This window comes from Epinephelus lanceolatus, chromosome 3 (assembly GCF_041903045.1).
Source record: "Epinephelus lanceolatus isolate andai-2023 chromosome 3, ASM4190304v1, whole genome shotgun sequence".
NCBI classification, from domain to species: Eukaryota; Metazoa; Chordata; class Actinopteri; order Perciformes; family Serranidae; genus Epinephelus; species Epinephelus lanceolatus.
The window spans coordinates 16,052,299-16,076,012 of NC_135736.1; the positions used below are offsets into that span (position 1 = coordinate 16,052,299).

Consider the following 23,714-nt stretch of genomic DNA (forward strand, 5'->3'; position numbering starts at 1 on the left):
TCAACTGGCTCCTCTCGATGTGGAGGAGCAGCGGCTCTACTCCAAGTCCCTCCCGGATGTCCGAGCTCCTCACCCTATCCCTAAGGCTGAGCCCAGCCACCCTGCGGAGGAAACTCATTTCGGCCGCTTGTACTCGCGATCTCATTCTTTTGGTCACTACCCAGAGCTCGTGACCATAGGTGAGGGTTGGAACGTAGATCGGCTGGTAAATCGAGAGCTTCGCTTTTTGGCTAAGCTCCCTCTTCACCACAACGGACTGGTTAAGCGCCTGCATCACTGCTGACGCCGCCCCAATCCGCCTGTCAATCTCCCGCTCCATCCTACCCTCACTCGTGAACAAGATCCCGAGATACTTAAACTCCTCCACCTGAGGAAGGACCTCCCCCCCGACCTGGAGTGGGCAATCCACCCTTTTCCGGCTGAGGACCATGGCCTCAGACTTGGAGGTGTTGATTCTCAACCCAGCCGCTTCATACTTGGCTGCGAACCATCCCAGCAAGAGCTGGAGGTCACTGTTCAATGGAGCTAGGAGGACCACGTCATCCGCAAAAAGCAGGGACGAGATCCTCCCGTCAGTGAACCTGACACCCTCCACCACTCGGCTGCGCCTAGAAATTCTGTCCATAAAAGTTATGAACAGAACCGGTGACAAAGGGCAGCCCTGGCGGAGTCCAACCCTCACCAGGAACAGGTCCGACCTACTGCCGACCACGCGAACCAGACTCATGCTCCTTCGGTACAGGGACTGGTTGGTCCTTAGCAAGGGGCCACCAACCCCATACTCCCGGAGCACCCCCCACAGGATGTCCCTGGGGACACGGTCGGAAGCCTTCTCCAAATCCACAAAACACATGTGGACTGGTTGGGCAAACTCCCATGCCCCCTCCAGCACCCTGGCGAGGGTAAAGAGCTGGTCCACGGTTCCACGTCTGGGACGAAAACCACATTGCTCCTCCTCAATCTGAGGTTCAACTATCGACCGGACCCTCTTCTCCAGCACCCTGGAGTAGACCTTACCGGGTAGGTGTTGCCGCCTTCCCCTGAGGCGCCGGATGGTTTGCCAGAACCTCTTTGGAGCCGATCGATAGTCTTCCTCCATGGCCTCATCGAACTCCTCCCATGCCCGAGTTTTTGCCTCCACGACTGCCGCCGCTGTGCTCCGCTTGGCCTGCCGGTACCCATCAGCTGCTTCCGGAGACCCACAGACCAACCATGCCTTGTAGGCCTCCTTCTTCAGCCTGACAGCCCCAGCGGCCTTGCGGCCACAGCTCGCAACCGCCGCCTCGACAATGGCAGAGCGGAACAAGGCCCATTCGGACTCAATGTCCCCCTCCACCCTCGGGACACGGTCAAAGCTCTGCCGGAGGTGGGAGTTGAAGATCATCTGGACAGGTTCTTCCGCCAGGCATTCCCAGCAGACCCTCACTGTTCGTTTGGGCCTGCCAGTTCTGCGCGGCGTCTTCCCCGCCATCTGATCCAACTCACCACCAGGTGGTGATCAGTTGACAGCTCTGCTCCTCTCTTCACCCGAGTGTCCAGAACATATGGCCACAGGTCAAATGATACGACTACAAAGTCAATCACTGACCTGCGACCTAGGCTGTCCCGGTGCCACGTGCACTGATGGACATCCTTATGTTTGAACATGGTGTTAGTTATGGCCAAACTGCGGGCCCCGGTAACCCTCCGGGCCGGGTACACGTGTCCTTGTTTTTATCCATCATGAAGGGTCTTTTGAACCGTTCTTCGTCTGACCCTTCGCCCAGAACCAATCTGCCATGGGAAACCCTACCAGGGGCAAAATGCCCCCGACAGCATAGCTCTTAGGGTCATTAGGGCACTCAAACTCCTCCACCACGATAAGGTGATGGTTCTCTCGTTTTTTTCAAACAAGGTTGAGCTCGGGCACGCAAAGCTGCAGACACATTATGCACCCAGAGACACACTGGCCTAAAAGTTTGATTGTGATCTGAGATTCACCTTCAGTGTAATCAGTGAAGTGCAAATCTACCACCTGCTGTTCCTGTGGCTGATTGTGCATTTTGCTGGACTGACTAAGCCTTTGCAAGAGGGTCAGGTTTGCATAGAAAATTCTCCACCCTTTCAAGAACAGGTGCAAATATGCAGAGCTTTATAAGAGTGAGTAGGTAAGAGAATATGTGATCAAGATTTTGATTAAAAAAAGTAAAGAAGGTATGATGTGCAAGTATTCTCAGTTGTGAAATTTAACCCCAGAGTCAATCTCATTTTGGAAGCTTTGTCTGCTTGCTTTTTCGCCTCACTATATTTGTGTTTTTTTCTGCACCCTGTCTGCTACTTTTGTAGCCTCCTCCTTTGGATGTATGCAGTTTACAGTCTGGCACCTGGTCACTTACTTTTTATAAAGTCCCTACCTCACGCTGTGCCCAGGCACTTCCTGAACATCGAAAAGAAGAGGCAAATAAGAAAATACAGGCAGAGTGCAGGGTTTCTGCAGATAAGTACCACAGCTCTACACTTCTACTGGGTCATAAGTGATGACTGAGAGGGGATACTTTTACCTTTCTATACATTGTCTTGTAGGAATATTTGTGCACAGTATATTATTAAGAAAGAAAAAGTAGAGATATTGAATTAACAAAATACTTATTTCATGACAAACAAAAATGGGAACGATGTTAATAAAGCTGCAGCTGTGTGGGATTTTACACATTTAATGAGACACTTACACATAAGTATATGACTGCTGGGACTGTGGAAATCTTTGGCGATATCATCCATATTAATTATATTTTCCACCTGCTCTGGTATGTGTACTCAGAAGAGCTAATCTGCAGCCTCTACTGTAGTGGTCCACCACCAGCTGAGATGATTTCTATGTTCAATTCACTCAGAGCATGATTTTGTGTCATTCCATTTATTTAACATTATGACTAAATTCATTTCACTTTATAATTAAAGTAGTTAACTAATGTTTTAAGTATAACGTTCCCAACAGCATTCATTTGGACATAAAACAATTATTTTTTTTTAATTCTGTGAGTAACAGTCACAAATTTTCTTTTTATGATTCAGCTAATGTGCAGCCTTAGAAAATGTTTCAGAATCTCTTTCCGTCATTAATAAGTGGCATGCTGGTCTCCACTGAGCTGTGCCTTAAAGCCTCCTCGCTTACAAATTGTGAATACATGGTGATTGCATTATTAGTTGTTGCTATGGTTAATCAGCGTCAGAAATAGAGGCCTTATAGGCAGAACACTTCAGTGAGGTCCTAAACTGACCACCACCAACAGCAGAGGCTGAGATACAGGTAGCAGAGGCTGCCCTTGATGTTAATACTGCACCACGAGATGAAGAGGAAATCATCTCGGCCATTAGGTCCCTCAAGAACAGAAAAGCCCCAGGACAAGATAACCTGAATGCAGAACTGTTTAAGGTACAACCAACACTTTCAGCCACACTACTTCAGCCACTCTTTTGACAGCCATATGGGAGGAGAAGAAGATACCTGAGGACTGGTCAAGGGCTGTAATTCTAAAGATTCCCAAGAAGGGTTCCTCGAGCAGCTGGTGTGGAATCACTCTTTTGACAATTCCAAGCAAAATCTTTGCAAAAGTCATCATGCAAAGAATCTCAGGCATAGTAGACAAACAATTCAAGAAAGAACAAGCAGGTTTTCAGAGAAGACAAAGGTGTGTTGACCAGAGTTTCACCGAGCAACATCATAGAGCAGAGCACAGACAATAGATTGTTCTCATTATCGAGAGTTTTTAGGCAACAATGATGATGCAAAGAACCCCTTCAGATCAACCCAGAGGCACCAGATGGTTGCTCTTTTTCCACACTTTAAGATCTCGTCTTTGCAGATGACTTGGCACAGGCCTCCTACATCCATCGCTGCTTAAAAAAAAAAAAAATCCCACCTCAGCACCTTCACGCAGCAAATAAGAGTGGAAATCAGTCTCAAGAAAATGGAGTTGATGAAGTTCAACGTATCAAACCTTGCACTGATACAGGTAGATGAAGCAAACCTACCCACAACATAAGAGTCTGTATGTCTTGAAAGCACTGAAGATATGATACGCGGAGAACACCAACTCAGCAACACAAGACTTTAGACTTTTAGAATGCTAAACAATGTGTGTAAGTCCCCTCAGTACAGCATAAACAGTAAGCTAAAACTGTGCCATAGCTGTGTTCTTTCTACCCTGCTATTTGGCTAAAAATACTGGAGAATGAAAGGGGGTGACCTCTCCAACGTTCCACACAAGGAGCCTCAGAAAACTCTTGCATATGTTCTGGCCTAACACCATTTCCAACCAACGACCACTTGACTGGTCCAATCAAGAGTGCAATGACGACATCATCATAAGAGTGTGGTCGAGATGGATTGGACACATCATGTAGAGAGAACAGGATAATATCACAAGAACTGCCCTCTACTGGACACCAGAAGGCAGGTGTAACGTTGTCCTAACAGCAAGTGAGCATCCCAACCAACAAAACTTACCAGAAATGTTCAGCTCCCTGCCAATTTACCTTCAGCCAGCTGCCAACTTATTTAGGTTTTTGTCGTGATATAATGAGCTACCATATAGATAACTCCTCATTTCAACCCTGCTAATCACTTGTTCCTCTTTAACTGCAGCACTTTCAATGCAAGCGACAGGAGTTATTCGCAAACAGTTGGATATTCCAATAGAACACAATGCAATCAAACTGATTAAGTTGCGGACGCTTATTTGCATCAATTAGGACATGATGTAAGAAGATGAGACCAAATGAAACCTGCTGTCGCAAAGAATTAAAAGCTCTTAAGCAGAGCTAGGGTACCATCCAAAAATTCGTCATACACAGACAGGAGTGAAAAACCTTTGTTGCTGACGTCCATGCCAGTAGGCATAGAGGACAGTAAGTATAGTAAATTGGGTATTAATTTGACGCAGACTGTGAGTGCAGATTGGGTCTGATTTACACTCAAAAATGTTTTTGATTTTTTTTCTGCCATTTATTGGATGGATCATAGACAGACCCAGCAGGATTCCCACTGCAATTTCTGTGCATGTGGTATTTGAACGGAATACCAACAACTTTGACTCTCACATGTATGTGAAGCAATTAAAACATTTGACCTTTCAGAAAAAATGAGAGTCTGTGCTCTAAATGCAGGAGCAGTCAGTTTGAGAGGGTGCGATAACCAACTTTTAATTGTCTCAAGATTAACTTGAGTAATTACAAGCAAACTTAATAATTTTCTTGATGAGCCAAATCAGGTTCATTTTGATAACGCCACATAAATCTACCTGCTAGTCAAAGTGCATCAACCATCAAGCACTCACCAGGCATATCTAAATACTGGGGTTGTGTATTCAGAGGTAGTTATGGGGCAGGTTAGGGGTCATCTCAGTGATTAACTGGAAAGTGAAACAAGTGCTTCTCATTTTTGGAGCTGCTCCAGCTAATTGACAGTTATGCAAATAGGCGTCATACTAATGAAAGTACTGCGGTAATGGTTCATTTATGCATGGTGTGTGTGAGTACATGCGTCCAGGAGTCTCCCATCTCAACCTTACTCTCCAGTGCTCCTATTATAAATAGAGCACAAGCACCAAGCCCCAAAAACCATCCTCAAGATTTAGCTTACAATGATTATAGGGTATCATCTAAAACAAAGGTACAAAGGTAGTATGGTTGTTTTTGCATAAAATAATGACCTTTGAACAATTATCCTACTTACTCTGGATAATCAACAGACCTCACTCTTAAGAGTTTTCACAGGGACTATTTCTTTAGTAGGAAATAATCTTGATAGTTGCAATGGCACACCTTTCTGAGTTTTATCTGCTGTTTAATTAGTAAGTAACTGCTTTTAAATAAAATACAAGTAACATTAAAGGTAGCCTGTGGAGTGTTTTCTACCTTTAGTAGCACCATGAAGCAGTTTTTCTATAAGTGGGTCCCTGCAGTGTTTGTCTCATGCGCATACACGAGGCAGTGAGGAAAAATACTGCTAGCTACTAAACACAGATGTAAACAGTGCAGGTTTCAAGTTTAATAAAAATCGGCCCTGAAAATGTTTTATGAGAAAAGATGTGGTCGTCATGTTTGTTAGACCTCCGGTGAGAGCAGAAATAGAGATACTACAACCGAAACAAAGCATGTATGATTTCTGAACAAGTTTGTCTACGCTTGAAGGAACTGGGTCTCATCTTCCGGTGTGCTTACTGTTCCAACGTCAAGGTGTAAACTACATTGTGCTCAAGAAATGTAATCCCATAAAACACATGTAGTGAGCACAAAGCATAAGAGGAGGCTGAAAAGACCTATTCAGTGTAGCTTGGACTAACAAGTAACAAGAAATGTTATTTTCCAGTGGTCGAGACCAGTGGCAAGAGGCAAGTAAATAACTGATTATGAAGATGGTGAATATAAGTCCAATCTTAAAGAAAGAGAATCCTCTCAGTACTCAAGGTAAGTCTGACTGATAAGTCCTCAGTGTAAAAAGAATTTTTCTGATGTTAATGTTGCTATCACAGGATTGCCTTTTCTCAGAGATCAAAGAGGCCAAACAACAGCAGCCAGGTGAAATTCATGTTTATACCTCAACTTCTGGCTTGCCTTTGGCTATTGGAAACTTTAATTAGTTGACACATTTATAGCTGAACAATATCTGTGGGTGAATGGGTTCGTGTAACTCATTAAAATGCTTAACTTTTTATCTTGTTGCAATGTGTTTTTCTCCATTATAAGAATTGATGCTTTAACAGGTTGTGTTTCTTCTACACAACGTTTAACCTCTCCAGCACTGATGCAACCTCTTGAAAACATGGATTTTCATGCATACACATTCGACAAAGCACCTACCTGGTAGTTACAAGGTGGCGCTAACAACTAATGCCACTCAGCTTGAACACACACACACTTTGCTTACACCCCTGACAATTGCTTAACTCAGAACACTCCAAATCTGAGAAACTAGAGCTTGGAAAGGGAAAGAAAAAGACAATAAGAATGAACAAAAAACTGAAAACAATCTTCAATACTTACTTCTCCTCTTGCCTACGTCTCCCTTGGAGGTGGCAGCCTCATTTAGTAGCACCATCCCCATGGTGATTGCAGCATCTGGGACAAGGTTGTCAAGGAAACAACACACTTACATACAGGAGGGAGAGAAGCTGGAAGTACATGCTGCCCCAAGAAGAACTGCTGGGCACGCATATGCACTGACAGATGTGCACATATGTGCACAGAGGCACTCAAACAGATAAGCAAGAACATCAGTCACAGGTACTATAACAGCACAACATATATCTTGTATATGAGGATGAACAGCATGACAGCTCCCCAAAGCTAAGCTGTTGTATGTTAGAGTTTTATTTTTTCTTATAAGTTTGGTTATAATTATTTGATGCTAAAAAGATGGTGTGATGTCGTGATTGACAGCTGTGTGGGTCAGAGTGCTCACGATTAATGACACTGCTCACAGCTGGGTTACCATTTGTATGGCCCAAAACTTAATACCATGGCTCCACTTCTCAATCACCTCTGCACAGACTCTGGCTCCAAATGCACCTGTGTGCGGGATGTTTTGGCTTAATTTTTGTACAGTGAAAGGAAATGGATGTGTTGTCCATTTTTATATAAAGTCTATGGTATATATATCTAAAAAGGGTGTAGATACAATAGCATAAACAACAATATAAAGCAATCCAGTATATAGCCCTACAATAAATACTATTTGATAAAAGCTCATAACCATCATGTTTTGCTGAAACTGTGTCAGAGACGAGTTAATCAAACTGTTAATTTTGAGGACCATGGTTTATGGTGTATTGCATTCCATTTAATGCTTTAATAAAAAACTAAAATTAAAACAGGAGAAACTTCGTTGATAGGTCACTCTCCCTTTTTCCTCTTATTCAGAATATACTCTCATAATATGAAAAGGAGAAAAGGTGTTTTCAAATGAAAGTTCATTCATTCATTCATCTTCTAACCGCTTCATCCTCTTGAGGGTCGCGGGGGGGCTGGAGCCTATCCCAGCTGACATCGGGCGAGAGGCAGGGTACACCCTGGACAGGTCGCCAGACTATCGCAGTCTAACCTAGTCCCCAATCTGCATGTCTTTGGACTGTGGGAGGAAGCTGGAGTGCCCGGAGAGAACCCACGCTGACACGGGGAGAACATGCAAACTCCGCACAGAAGGGCTCCCACACCCGGGATCGAACCGGCAACCCTCTTGCTGTGAGGCGACAGTGCTAACCACCACACCACTGTGCCGCCCCAAATGAAAGTTGTGTTGTGTTATTTTTGATCACATGGCAACACATGGCAACACAAACCAAATGTCTTTTTTTTTTTAAATTCAATCTGCAGTGGTACAGCCTTGCCCTTGGAAGGAAAACATCACCATGGATTAACACTTCAATGTGTTTTTTTAAAGCCCACACAGTATGGTGGTGGTGAAGTCAACTCTGCAAACACAATAGACTAACACAGGCACAGAGAGCACATATCAGGGTCACGGCCCTTACTTCTGTAGAAAATTATGCTTTTAAGTAACATAAATTGCAATGCATTACAATAGCACAGAGCTGTAGAAAGATAAAAAAAAAAAAAATTAAAAAAAATCCTGACTGAAACTTGCGGATGGGGAGATGACAGTTTAATTGCTGCAACATGCTGCCAATCAGCCAAGATTTTGTGACAAAAAGTCACTGTGACTGCGTGTAGGTGAGATCTGTTCTGATCTGCTTATTTTGACTCATCTATTACCTGCAAATACTTTTACATTTTTGCAATTGCTATTTCCAGTTGTGATGACTATTGCAGATTCAGTTGACCATGGAGAGGTGGAGGTCATACTTTGAATGTTGGTTTGTGCGTTTTCTTATCTGTTTGTTAGTAATCAGGATTAGGGAAATAAAAAAACTAATGGCCTGGTTTTTATGGAACTTGGTGGAAGGGTGAGAAATGGGCCAAGGACGAACCAAATAAATTTTAGAGTGGATCCAAATCACTGGGCGGATACACAAATTATTTTTACACTTTGCTATTAGTATTCATAGCCTGGGCCAGGACTGCACACGACTCTCACCTCGGACAAGCAAAAATGGAGATGCCTGACATGAAATAGTGTCGGCTCGCAGTGGAGTGCTAACAACAGCAACAGTGGGGACATAGCTAACAGTGTTAATGGGGGTATAGCTCACAGTCACCAGGTTGACCTTGGAGGTAACCGGAGAGCGGGTGTTATGCTTTGGCAATGAAGCCATCCCGCCAGCTTGGGTTGGGGCGGCGTTATAGCAGTGCTAACAGCGCTAACAGTACTAACAACAACAACAGCACTGACAGTGTACATGGGGGTTAGCTCATAGTCACAGGGGCTAACAGGAGGGTGGGCATTATACTTCTGCGACAAGGCTACATCATTAGTGGTGCTTACAGCCTACAGTGCTTACAACAGCAACTGTGCTGACAGAGCTAATGGTGTGATCATACAACCGTGCTCAAACAATCCTGTATGAGTACTGCTCTGCCATGCACACCCAGCGCAGGGTGCAGTGCAGAAAGGCAGTGATAAGCTAGCCAGTGGTGCTGCTAATTTAATGCTCTGAATGTTGTATACCTTCAACATTGTGAGATAAGGCATTTGGCCTTGGTGGAGGTCTGCACTTCCTGAGTGCCCTGTAGCTTCTTTATGTTTTTGAGGAGTTTTTCCTTGTCTTTGTAAAGACATTCGACTAGGTGGGGAAACACTGCTGGTGTGGGCCCTTTGAGACACTTTGTAATATTGACCTGCCTAAGAAGTCAATTGGTCACTTTTCAAACTGGCTGACCTATACCAGTACTACTTACTTCTACTGTAGCATCTCACTGTTGTTCAACTTATATGACTTGTTAAAATAATCACATAAACATTTAATTATAAACAGTTCATACAATATTGTGAAATCTCTATTTTACAGAAGCAAGCAGTGCCCCATTCAACACTTGAGCTGTTCTGAAATCACTGCAAAGCACAGCCTCAGGTGGCTTATAATTACAGACTCTCTTCTTCAGCATGCGCTGCATACAAATCCACATAACTAAGAGAACCTGACGGGGTGCACAAACAAAGGCTGCCACATGGAGAGATACAGAGCAGAAACTGATGCATCCTCTTGATGATATGGTAACAGACATGATATGCTGCCGTGACACAAACACAACAGATATCTCCACATACAACCATAGAACTGAGCCACAGAAGGTGGCAGTTTGGGTGGTCGTGGGCAGCTTTGCAACAGTGTGATAATGAAGTCATAATAACAAATGGATATTAGTGTTTAGAATAAGCCCATGCAACTGCAAACAGACTTTTTACCCTGAGCCTGCAGGCGTCCTACACCCACATCTGTCTACAGCAGCAGAACATCAGAAATGTGTAAAGCAGTTTAGCTTAAACTGACGGCTGTGTACTGCCACCATGGCATGTGTCCAATCTGGCCATCCTATTGCCAGCTCTGCCATCTGCATTTATTGTATCTGTCATGGTGCACCCTAATCGTTTTGGAAAATATTCACACTACAAATCCACATGGAAATCATTAGAGTGAAAATATATTCTGTTCCTGCTTAAATGATTTATATTAAAGTCAAATTGGAATATCTAAGATTGGCTTATGTCAGAGACACCATGTTTGCGAAGTCAGACACTGAAATCTCTAATCCTAGTTTTCCTTGGTACTAAACTTTAAATCACTTCCACTACAACCTATTAAAGTTGCTCAAGGTTAGAGATGTCATCAAAATACCATACTGGCACAAAGCAAAAACGATCTGAAGTTCCACACTAAATTCTAGTTTGTTTACTCGAAAGGCCATGATTCATCATAAAACTACCTTGTTTTATTTATTTTTTTCTGATGCATTTTAAGCATTTGTTCCTTTGGATCACAAGCAAACTTTAAGTTTAGATAGAACAAGAGCTTTAAAGCTGAAATCCATGTTTCTACATTAATGAATCGATATTATACCATCTGTATAAGGTAAGCACTAAAGCAGGTATAGCTGGAGACCATTTTTTCAGTCCTCTGGTTTGTCAGCTCACAATGCTGGTTCCATCTAACTTCATCATTTCAATTATCTGTTTTCATGTTAGCTGGTCCTTCAGATACTTTATACGAACAAGAACAATTTGAAGGTCAGCAAATTACACATTGAAGCTTTAAGCATTCTCCAGTGGGTAGCTGAGATTTTTGTCAATGTGGACAGTTATGTCTGAACCACAATGCTTTATGTTTGGTTGATACAATTCATCAATCCTGTCTCATCTGATTATTGTGAAACAAACAGTAGATTGTTCATGCTTGGAGGGATCATATGCCTCCATCTGCCAGTCCATATGTAAGAATGAGAGAAATACATATATCCATGTTTCTATTTCAACCTAAAATGGTACACTCATGCAACTGCACGTGGTACCTATGTGTGAGCGCCTGTGCACAAGGAATTAAACAAGGTTACATCCATGGGGAAACTGCGTCTATGACGGTTGTAAAATGTGTTAACACCACCTGCACAGACAACAGCAGTGGGTGTGTACGTGTTTCAGCAGGTGTGAACGTATGTGTGTGTGTGTTTCATTTAGATGTAATCAGATGGGCAGAAAATAAAAAAATAAACCGCGTTAGCGTGGACAAACAAATATTGCTCTGCAGCAGGTGCGACCTTGGACCTGCTATTTCCCATGGGGATGAACACAACAGCTAGAAATGAACAGTATCATTACCCACACACATACAAAAGCACCAGTGCAAGTACGCACGGGTATACAAGCAGAGAGAGAGAAGAAGACAAATACAAACAGAAACATCTATCCTGCCAAAAGTACACAAGTAAACACACAAACCCAGAGACACAGCCTATCATCAGGGGTTGAATTTGGAACAAATCAGGCAAGGAGGTGAAGTTAAAAGAGGACAATCTTGCGTCTTTGTATTGTCTGTTTGTTCAGTCCAGCAGGCAGCCTCCCTATGGAGAATGCACACGGATGACAAAGCATTCGTGTCGGGAAAATAAATGTAGCAGAGAGAGAAGTTGGATGCTGTTTTGGATGTAGGAAAGGCGGCTTCCTATGCGATGTGTGTGAGCGAATAGAGAATTAAAGGTATTTATGGCCAAGAAGAGCTATTGGACAATTCACAGAGAGGTAAATTGCTCTAGATGATTTGGATTTTGCAGCGCCATGTTTCAATTAAGTAGACACATTACAACATACAAACACAAACCCGTTGGTGAAAGGATACTCAGGAGAAGGATGATGTGAGACTCGGCCACAAACTGAGCCTGACTGCTGCCATGAATATAACTCTGTTGGGGCGAGAAACAAAGACATGGACATTATTAGTTTAACATTGTTCATTTCAAAAGGTCACACTGGGTTACATCCTCAGCGAAATTTCCTAATTGAAGAAATAAAGAACAATGCAGTGAAGAAATGGAGGGGTGAATTATGAATGGTGAGGAACAAGGAAGTACAGTGGGCAAAATGTAACAGAAAAGTTGGAAGCAGTGAATAAAGAAAGCTATTTGGAAAATCATTCATAAAAGGGTCATAACCTTTTCTGAAAAATGTCTTCATTGTACTTAAAGATACAGAGAGGGCAAACGTTTGGTACCATCCCAAGAGAAAAACTTCTAATGGCTTATGAACCTGGCTTAAAATGTTACCCTACATCCCTTTATCTTTTGAGTACAATAACTGTTCCAAATGTAAGCAAACTGGGCTCGGTTGTAGCCAAAATGGCATCCAGCTCCTGGCTTAATCTCATCTTTTGCTTTATCATGATGGACACAGGGGATCTAGAACAGAGTGGCCAGTACTTTTCTCCCCCAAGGATAAGTTTTATATGCAGCATATCAGCAGCAATTTGCTTTTGTTTGTGTGTGTGTGTGTTTGAGGCAATCACACAAAGTTTATAAGCAGGAATATGTCATTTGTGTGTGTGCAGATCAATTTGAGAGTGCATGCATGTGTGTGTGTGCTTGTGTATTGTGAGTCACAAAGATTTCTCCCATGTATTGTGTAGGTGTATAGAGGTGCTGCCTTTTCACTGAGTGGGCAGAGTGGTCAATCTCACCATACAGGAACACTTACAGATACAGACACACAAAAGATTGTATCACCCTGCATCACTCTTAATGGAGACTCCCACTGTTAAACTTGAAGGTGCTGTACAACTCTCTCCAAATGCATCGTAGCAGTGTAAATGCTGCTTCCAACTCTTTCAGAGGACAAAACTAGTAGACAAAGTCATCCAAAAAAATATCAAAACCTTTGTTCCAGAAAACGGATAACACAGAAGATCATTTATCCACATTTCTGTCATTTGTCATTTTTGATTGGTTGCCAGTTCTCAAACAGTGCAGTTCTTACGTAACTTGAGCCAGTCTGAGGGCAGGCGCCAGAGAAGCAAGAGTGGAAAGAGTGGCATGCTGCAGAGGGCACAACCCTTTTTGTTAATAATGTGATGGGCAATGGGCCTAATGAAGAAAAATTTGCTCATACAATCTTCCATTCTTTCGTGGCACGTACAGATACTTAATACGTAATTTATTTCACCTTAGGTAAGAATGAAATTCATGAGTAGTCCAGACCTGCCATTGATTCTTGTACAGATATGGTGCAGAAGGGAAACACATAACTTTATATGGCAGTTTTAAGGGTGATTATGATGATGACCGAATCTCATGAACGTGCATAAGGACACTCAATTAGTCTCTGCAGAGTCTTGCCAGTGTTACTCGACTCTAACAATGCATTTGTATGTAAATGTATTCCAACTAGCCAACCATTCTGACACATCACTTCAGCGTGTCAGTTTTCCCTGCATAGATCACAGTCTGTTACAGTCAGCAGCCATTGTCTCAACCATTGAAGAAAGTCTCCCACACAGCACAATGCTTAAGGCGCAAACTCTGCACAAGCAAGCTTCTCTGATAAGATGTCAGAGGCCCAATTCGACTGGCATCTGTCTGTGTGTGATGGGAGCAAAGCAGAGAGACAGACAAAGGACGACTATGTGGAAGTCGTGTGGAAATGAGACAAATGGGAGAGCGATAGGAAGGAAGTCTTTCAGCTTGTTTCACAGTGTTTGAATCCTGGCAGATTATTAGCGTCTAGGTTTACGGCACATCTAAGGTCTGTTTTTCCACTCGACTGCCCCGGTGTTCATTTCTTTCCCTATCAGACAGGAATAAGGATGGAAAGATGAATATAAGATGACAAAGGAGGAGGAGTAAAGGGTGGACAGCTTTTTCTTGCTTCAGTGGAGATAAATGAAGAATTTTTGCACTTGAAAGCAGACATAAAGACGACAAAGGCTCAAGGCTGAAACAGATCCTTTTGTCTTCAACACAGACCTGTTGTTCTGTATTGAGTGGGGGGTTTGAATTGTTATCAAGCGTCTTTCCTTATTGACTGACAAACCGAGACTACTTTATTGCAACCAAGGAAAAAGTTTACTTTGGTTGCGCTGCACTTTTTGGAAGTTGGTGAGAGATTGCTTTTTGCATTCCTAATTACTACACCAGAAACTGCGAGTGCAACTCAGTCCCGTCATGAGGAATTTCTATTTTGATATCTTGAACATATCAAATTAGTCAAATTTTGTTAATTTAAAATGTAAAAACCACAAGCACAAGGGTTGGGACACTTGCTGGTGCAACAGTGGCTGTAAATGAATGTTGAAAAACACATACACACAAGTATCTAATGATTTATCTTGCTGGCACAACATTCTTAATGGCATTTGGCTTTTGGGCAGGCATGCACATGAAATTTAGGGAGTGATTTGGACACCGATTGTCTAACATTATTGCGAAGCACTATGGTACCGTGTATAAGGTGTAGCTGTGCATTAGGATTGCCTTGTATGTTGAAAAATTTGGTAATGGAACTTGGCAGGTTTTTTGCAGGTCCACCTCTATACTCCGGTCCAGCAATCATTTAAAATAAAAGCCTTTCCTGCCTTTATCTAAGCCTATACATTCACCCAGTTACCAGTTTATAAGGTACATTGAGTCACATCCAATGCACTCAATGCAACAGCTCTGCAATAAATTCTACCTTTATGAAACGTTATAGGGGTAGACACAGTCTTAGAAACACTCAAGTCAACAACACCACAAACCACAGCCATTCAGAAGGACTTAAACACAAGTGCAACATTGAAAGACTGTGGCACAATAACTGCAGTGAATCAGCTCTCCTCTTAAACCTAAACTGAATGTGATAAGGTTCATAAAGGTATGGAATTGCACTGGATTTAATCTGTGTACAGTATATTGTAGAAAACTACTGATTTATAGCAGCACACTAATGCAAATGCACAGAAATTCACTGACTGTAGAGATTTCATTAAAGAAAGCAAGTCTTAACATTTTGAAGATTTACATTTGAAAAAAAAAAACAACCTTTTGAAACAGAAAATTGGCTCTAGATGAGATGTTTAAATGTATTAAACATTCTGACTGTCACTGGGATCAGGTAATTTTGTCCTTGATTTTATCCCAGATTAAATGAGCAAAGCATTGGTGTAAAAACTGCAAAAATGTAAATGCAGGGCAATGAGAGAGAGAGGTACTCTGAGAAAATGGCACAGCTGTGCCGTGTCACAAAAGGCTAACAACTAGCCCATAAGCAAACCTTAATTGAATGAGACAAGTTCAGTCCCCTTTTCAGGAGACTGTTGAACAGTCACTCTGGGAAATGACTGCTAAATCAAGTACACTATGAGTACATGAAGCAGATTAAAAGGTATTGGGAAAGAAAAAAAACACACACACAAAAAAAACCATCACATAAACTCACAAGCTTGGGAAAAAAACACAAATTAATGAGACAACTGCATCAGTATCCTAGGGTGGATTTTTTCTTTCAAAACTAAACAAACATTACTTCATACTACCTTTCCAGACACCACTCTCTGCATGTTGCCTCCTCAACATAAACAGAAACTGAAGATAGAGGCTATGAGCACAAGCAGTGCTTGGGGGATGAAAAATTCCTCAATCCATGGCCAGGCACTTCCAATTAATCTGATGGATTAGAATGCAGGAGTTTCATTCATTAGTGTGCAGAGCTGAGAGTGTGTGTGTTTCAGTGTATGTAGCTATGCATGTGTATACTGAAAACACAGTAAGTAAATGCGTGTTTCTGAATGAGACTGTTTAGGGAGGATTTGTCTGTGTGAAAGAAAGTCTGAGTGTATGTGAGCTCATTAGAAAGACGTAAAACATCATGGTGGTCTGAATGCAAAAGCAGCCGAGCTAACGTGGAGATGAATGGAAGCGTACTCAACAGTCTCACTCTATAACTCGTTCTTTCTCTTCCTGTTTCTTAATCAAACGCACCGGTTACCTACACACACCAACTCAGACACTTGTGTATCAGCCCATACATTCTTTGTATTGTGGTTTGGTGCTGAATATAGCCCAATACAAAAACTACCTGTTTTACATATATTTAAATTACAACAGGCTGAGACAAATGAATCTATTAAGACACCTACATACATAACATATAGATGAAGACTGCTTCCAGTGCTTCTGCTACCAAATTACTACGACATACTTGTTCAAAACAGGGCAAGAGTACTTTAACCCTTCAACATAAGGTTTGTCTGAAGAATCAAAAGAGGACCTTCACTGATATACAAAAAAGAAAAACAGCTCAAACGGCCCATTGTTTGCCTGAATGGGCCTTTTCAGCGTCAAAGTATGTAAAGAGTCAAACATATAATCCACCCCTACCTGTAAGTGGTGGAATGGATCGTACAAATGCTTGAATCAAATCTGCTTTCATTAGCACCTGTCTCGTATCCAATCTGTGCCACAACGTCTGACCACCTGTCAAGGGCACAGGCAAGCACCTGATTGCAGCCATCTAAAGTTTTCTCAGTACTTCACAACTTATTTAAGCAGTCTTAAAAGTACATCTTCAAGATGTTTAAAAAAGAAAGCAATTACCCAGAACAGCTGGGCACTGTTGTTTTTAGCAAATGGTTCATAAGCAGGAGTAAATATTGTTTATGCTGGGGACTACTTTCAGCTATGCATTTATACACATCTGGTGCACCATTGAGTAGGGCTGTAATGGTTTGTGCATTTATGCCAGACCATCACAGTAAGAGGGGCATGGTCCGCTGCATGTAGCCACACATAACATACACAATATGTAGATTGATGCACCTAATGAGGAGCCAAAGTTCACAAGTGTGAGTCCTGCCTGTAATCCTAGCTGCATGTCATTAGCAGCATGTGCTGTTGTTAGCGCAACATGCTGATTGGCTTGAGAGTCAGTCACACTATGGCGAGTGCATATGAAATGCCGGACCTGGAAGACATGGTCAGCAACAACAGCAGTGGAGAGAGAGTTGTGTATAAAACAAGGAGAGTGTGTCGCTGATGCTCTACCAATGTGTGTGTGTGTGTGCAGATCACACCCAGCAAAAAGCAAACCATATTTTGTATTTTTTATTTAATAGCATAAGAAATGTTTTTCAGTTTTACAGCTTATTGTGATTTGTTGCCTTTGGGGAAAGTCTCTGTTCAGTGTCCATACAGTGTAATACAGAAATGTTCCTTATTTTATAATGAAAGTAGTTTACCAAAGTTGACAGTGGGCAAAATGCTTCCTCTGTCCCACACAAGAGAATTTTGTCTGTCTTTGACTCTAACATTACTGTCTGTTCAAGATAAATGAAAGTTAACATATCCTTGTGAATTTATTTATTTTCTCTGCCGTACCAAAATTGCATTGAACTGTTACCAAATTGTGTGAACCAAATCGTGACTTCTGTGTACCATTACACTCCTACCAGTAAGTATTTATGGCAGCAGAACAGTGTATGTGGGATCGACTCAAAATAAAACAGTGGTCGTGTTCAATGAATGGAGACACATGTCACTTAGAGATACTATTTGGCTCACTGATGTGAGAGAATGGGATGGGAATTTGTATTTGGATATACAAGCAATACTTGTAAGAAGGATCAATTTATCATTTTTGGCCTTTTCATGGGATTTGTGGAAAACAAGAAAACTATAAAATGTTAGCAGACTTTTCAGTCCCTCACTTAGTAGTCTGTCTTTAACAAACAAAGCCATCTTCATATTTAGTTCTGTAACAAAAATATTGCATGCTGTTACATGACACTGTTTTGATGTAGTTTTAATGCACAGCATGCTGACACACTCTCCCTCCCTCCCCCCTTTAAAAAAGCCTCACTATGGCTCACCTTCATAAATTTGGGCAGGTTCAAGCTGTGAAGCTGTCTGGTACAACTTTAATCCGCTACTGCTCCAATTAATCTGATGGATTAGTTTCTTAAGAGAACCATGTCTGCGAATGAGCTCAAAACATCAAGTCTGTTTGTCTGTAAATAACATTGAAGGATGTAGTATATGTGAAAGAAGCAGACCGACTGGTAAATACAGGAAACTGTCTCCTATAGTTGGGGATATAATGGTCAAAGTCAGTTTACTAAATTTACTGACCGATCTCTTAAGGCTAACATTAATTATAATGCTATGAATTTTTCAGAATAAATGATTGCATAAGCACTCTGCGTGCCAAGGGAGAAGCATGTTTGTTGTTGGTTGTCTAAGGCAATTGAGAAAACAATTAGTATTCTATCCACCTTTTTATTTACCATATCCTTGGGTATACACATTTAAAATGCAATGAATAACTCTAACACAAAGAAAGATCTATGCAAAATATAAACTCAGTGATGAGATTATTCCTCCAGAGGGTCTCAAGAAAATAAACGGTAAAAGGTTAGCTCAATCAAAAATCTAAATATCAACATTAGAACTCTAAGGTATGTCTAGACCTTTCCCAAACACCTCCCCTGAGGATAATTTACTCAAGTAGTTTTTTTTTTTCCATTAGCATGCTCTGAGATCAAGATCTCGGGTCTATACGTGTTTGCATTCTTTCTAACACGAGAACCGAGATGTGAACAGCACTGTGTGTGTCTGTGTTCATGCACTCATTTGAATACATTGACATTAAAAAGCTTGTTTATATAAGAACTGCATAACACAGCCCATTTGTCAAACTTCGCAGTAAATTAGGTGTCTGCGCCGATGCAGGAGTATAATATGCCTTTACATATGCACACACACACACACACACACACACACACAGAGGAAGGCCATACACATTTCACATGTTTATTATTGTATTAAAATAAGGTTGAGAACAGGCTATTACAATGGGCTATCAATGTCACATCCTAGTGTGCTACATGTCAAAGGAAACATGTGACAAGAACCTAAGTACCAATAAAAAAAGTAATAGCTGGCATCAGTGGCGAGTTATGTCAACACTGATGACACAAAGTATATGAGCAATGATTGTACCTTGTCTCTCCTTCTCTTGACTTGACCATTCTCTCTCTGAAACCAAAGCGCTGTAGTGGTAGCTGTTAATAGCTGTGGGCCAGATAACCTTTACAAATAGCTATATTCATCCTTTTTCATCCCGTATCATGCATTTGTGTGTATAGTGTGTGTGAATGTGTGTGTTTTGTTTGGTAAAGGTCAGGAGGCACTCAGACAGGAAGAGGGATAAATGAAAAGTCAACAAAGCAGAAAGAACAGAGAGGAGAAAGAGTAAGTAAGAGAGAGGAAGAGAGATGGAGTGGAAATATGTGCTTCATTTATATGAACAAAGGATAGGTATGACTTCATGTGTGGTGTTGTGAATGGGTATAATGATAGGCGATCAAGGAAGTGAACCCTGCGAGGTACTCTGGGTAAGGGTGCCGGCTAAATACCTCCAACATAAAATGAGGGCAATAGCATGGAGGAGAAAACCAAGGGAGGGAATGATTGATTGCAGGATGATACAGCTGGACTGAATTAGACCTGTAAACTAACAAAAACAAAACCTTAGTAGTGATCGACTGAGAGTGTAAAAAAAATAAAGTTGTAGATCGTCGATGTTTTAGAGTGGGCAAAAAGGCAATTTGCTATTTTAGATTGAGAGTTAGTATAAAATATTCAAATTTAAATATTTCTGAGTTAAAAGATAAATATGCTGCAACACATTAGCGATTAAACGTCAAACTAACCAGATCTGAGAGCATATGGGAGAGATTTACCCAGTATAGCAGAGGGACTATGGGCAGGTTCACTGAACACTTCATTTGAACAAATATGGTAGTCTATTTTAGGGATTCAGGTGATGCTTTAAAATCTCATTATCTACTCACTGTTTATGCAGTTCAATGTTTACACACTCCGTGGAGAGTTCAGTTTAATTACCCAAGAGTCAATTAAAGCCATTTAAAACCTGTGTTTTTATTTATTTATTTTTTAAAACATGTCAATCAGGAAAATGAGGTGGCTTCTCATTTCCTCAATAGACTACATTTAATTTCTGTTTTGTTTTTCAGGGATATAAGGGGGATTTCATCTGGTGGCAATGAGCTGTTTAAAAAAAAAAAAAAAAAAAAAAAGAGCACACATGCAGGCTTGTGACTAAGTGAACAACTGGTTCAATCCACAGGCTGTCCAAATAAATCTGAAAAAGGAGAAAAGGAGAAAAAAACTTGCCACTCTGTTGTTACCACTACTGAGTTGCCCTTGAGCAAAGCAGTTAACCCCCAGCAGCTCCAATAGTCCTCTCAGTGGCAAACAACTGAAGTTGTACTGGGCATTTCCCAGGTGTGGGTGCGTAGGAGAGAGAAAATGAGTCAGACGATTTGCAGTCTAATGGCTCTGGCACATCAGCATTGAAAACAAGCAGCAACCCCCTGGGCTGACAAATGTAGCCAACGTAGAAATACCAAAAGCAGCAGTTCTTCAAATGGCCACTTGAGACTGGCTCCAGAAGTGAGTCGAACCCCACAGATGCCCATGCCCAACTTTATAGCAGAAAAACAGGTTGAAAGCCTGGTACAAAAAAACACACAAACAAACAAAACAGTTTTGGCCTCTGTGGCTAGTTTCAACATTTGTGACTGTACAGGGGGAAATTTGAATATAACTCACCTGTTTTCATTTCATTTTATCAAGGCTTACAGTTATGCATATTTAGGGGCAGGGCCGCTTGAGTGACAGGCTATCTGTGAGGCACTAGACTCACAAGTCACTCTTTAGACGCTTTGCTTAACTAAAGACTGATGTCTTTCTCCCTGATTTTGTGTTTAGATGGGCGGATACAATTTCAGAGTTTAAAAAAACTCCCTACATTGCAGAACCAATAGTAAATCCGCAGGGCGGTCCTTCAGTGGCTCGCTGAACTCTTGTGCTCGTAAATATGGTCCGACTGCGTTAAAAGTTTTAAACAAAGTCGCTGTAAGTCCTTCATTTCCACAATCTTGTGGACTGAGCACACGTTTGATAAAACAGAGTTAAATCTCTCGGCATCCATTTTCAAGCTCTCTGTGTGTTTGTTTCCTTGCGGACGAGAAAAGGGATAGCGCACATTTCCGGGACGGCGTGTCCTTTTAAAAAATGCAAGAGGCGTTGCTTTGTTGCTGGCCGTTTTCTCCGGTGTGTTAAACACACTTTAGAAATGAGTGTCCCCAGACTATCAGCAGGCGGAGATCTCTGATTGTCTGGTGGCGAGACTAGTGAGGCACTGCTAAAGTCTATGAGTCAGATCCACCCCTCGCTAATCTACAGCTCCAACTTCTTGTCCCAATATGGTCACCTCTGGTTCTGGCTGGGATAAAAACTAAAATGGCAATGGCCCCAATGCCAAACTTGAGGGTTCAAAACGGCAGTCCACAAATCATTGGGCAGCATAACAGGAGCCACCTCCATTATTTTACACAGTCTATGATTGAAAACAGTGAAATGTGGCAGCACATTCCAATGCAATTGGGGCGATTAGTGGATTTGCTCGTGAGAATAAAGTAAATCTTATGCTGACGACACATGGATTTATATTACGATATAACCAGGTGACCCTGGCCCCATACAAGCACTTAGTAGGTGCACTGAACAAATCAGTGATTGGATGTCCTACAGTTTCCTTCAGTTAGACTGGATTAAACAACAATAATTGTCTTTGGATCTAAAATAGAAAGATTGAGAGCTGGTGTTCAGCTTGAATCTATAATGTTAAGAACCTCAAACCAGGCCAGAACGTTTGGTATAGTCATGAACTCAGACCTAACATTTTATGTTGACACGTAGGAGCAGCGACTCTACTTCAAGCTCCCTCTGGATGTCCAAGCTCCTTACTCTATCTCTATGGCTGTTGAAATAAAAACTGCTATACAAAAGAGAAATGGTTTGTAGACAGGTATGACGTGGGAGTCAATGACACAAATATGTCTTTTAAATACAGTGTGTGACTTGTCACATTAACAACTGAGATGGCTGGCCCAGAAAGATTTTCTACCTCTTCAGTAACTTTCGCTTGGATGAAATGGTAAACAATCATAAGAACAAAATGCTGGGGGGAGTTGAAGGCCCAGTAAAGAGAAAATAGACTGAAGTTTGGAGGGCTATTGTGACTGACTATCGCTAACCTGGCTGACATGCTAGCTGTTAGCTCACCAAGTACTCCTCTATTCATCTTTTCTTTGCACATCAATCTCCTCTTTCTTCCCCTCCAGCTTTCATGACACATTTGTTGAATAAATAGTCCTTAATTAAAGTTTCTGCTACAAACAATGCTTCCAATCATTTCATGTTTGGCTATGCGTGTCTGTGGGTGCAATCCTCTAAGTGTGGAGACAAAGAGGGATGGTCAATGTCTACGGGTCTGAACAAATATTCAGCCTAGAGGACCATTTATTTCACTGCTTCACTACACTGTTCAATTCTCTCCATATCTGCTCAAAACACCCAGATAAACACACAAGCATTCCCCCATTCAATCAAATACACACACACTCATACAGGTAAAGCAGAAAATAAACCAGCACTCACACTCACTAACACACACCACACACTGATGCCCTCTGCAAGCCAAAAGTCAACAATTTGCAAAAGAGCCAATAAAAGTGACAGCTGTGTTTCTTTGAAATATGAAAGGTTAGCAATAATGCAGAGAATGCTGCTGCCAACAGCCATCAACCAATCATGTGAAATCAGCTGGAAATATGGAAATGTCATCAGCAAGTAGTGTGGAAATAAGAAAGGGTTGGTTATAGTAAAATCAGAAAAAGAAAGACTGGCTGAAATGCTTCATAAATGGGTCATTTACTTTCCTATGACCCACTTCCTTTCAGGCTGGGACCAGTTACAGTTTGTTATATTTTAACTTGTTCAATACAAAACTTTTACCATAAAAAACTTCCAGGCTTTGCTTTTTTTTTTTTTTTTTTTTTTACCCATCTTTCGGCCTCTTCTTCCCTCTCACCATTTAAAAGCTGTTCAGCTGTGTGTCTTTTGCTTCATTGTCTGGTGTACATGACTGTGTTTGTAGTATTTTGAGTGGGCTGTCATACTATGTAAGAGTTTGGCTAAATTGTGTGTGCCTGTTTGTAGCAGTACCTGTGTACGTGCCTTGGGTATCATCCATGTGGGTGTGTGTGTATGTAGTTGTTAGAGCACAGCTGTGTCTATGTCCCATTTTGTGTGTGTGTGTGTGTGTCTGAGCTAGCAGTATTTTCTTGGCTGCACAGTGAGACGCTCACTACAATTTCATCTGCTTGGTTGTGCCATTCGTCAGTTGACAAATCCTTTCAATATAGTCTACCTGGCCTCGCTCGCTCATCATT

At 41.6% G+C, this 23,714-nt stretch overlaps 1 protein-coding gene across 1 annotated transcript in view; it reads right to left on the reverse strand.

Moving 5' to 3' along the window:
• The window catches only part of tusc3 (tumor suppressor candidate 3), a 101,980-nt gene that overhangs the window by 15,107 nt on the left and 63,159 nt on the right, over window positions 1–23,714 (reverse strand). The window contains exons 7-8 of the mRNA XM_033622939.2: window positions 12,270–12,333; window positions 7,027–7,101 (exon numbers count right to left, since the gene is read on the reverse strand). Coding sequence (XP_033478830.1) covers window positions 7,027–7,101; window positions 12,270–12,333 — 139 coding nt within the window. The remainder of the gene's footprint in view (window positions 1–7,026; window positions 7,102–12,269; window positions 12,334–23,714) is intronic.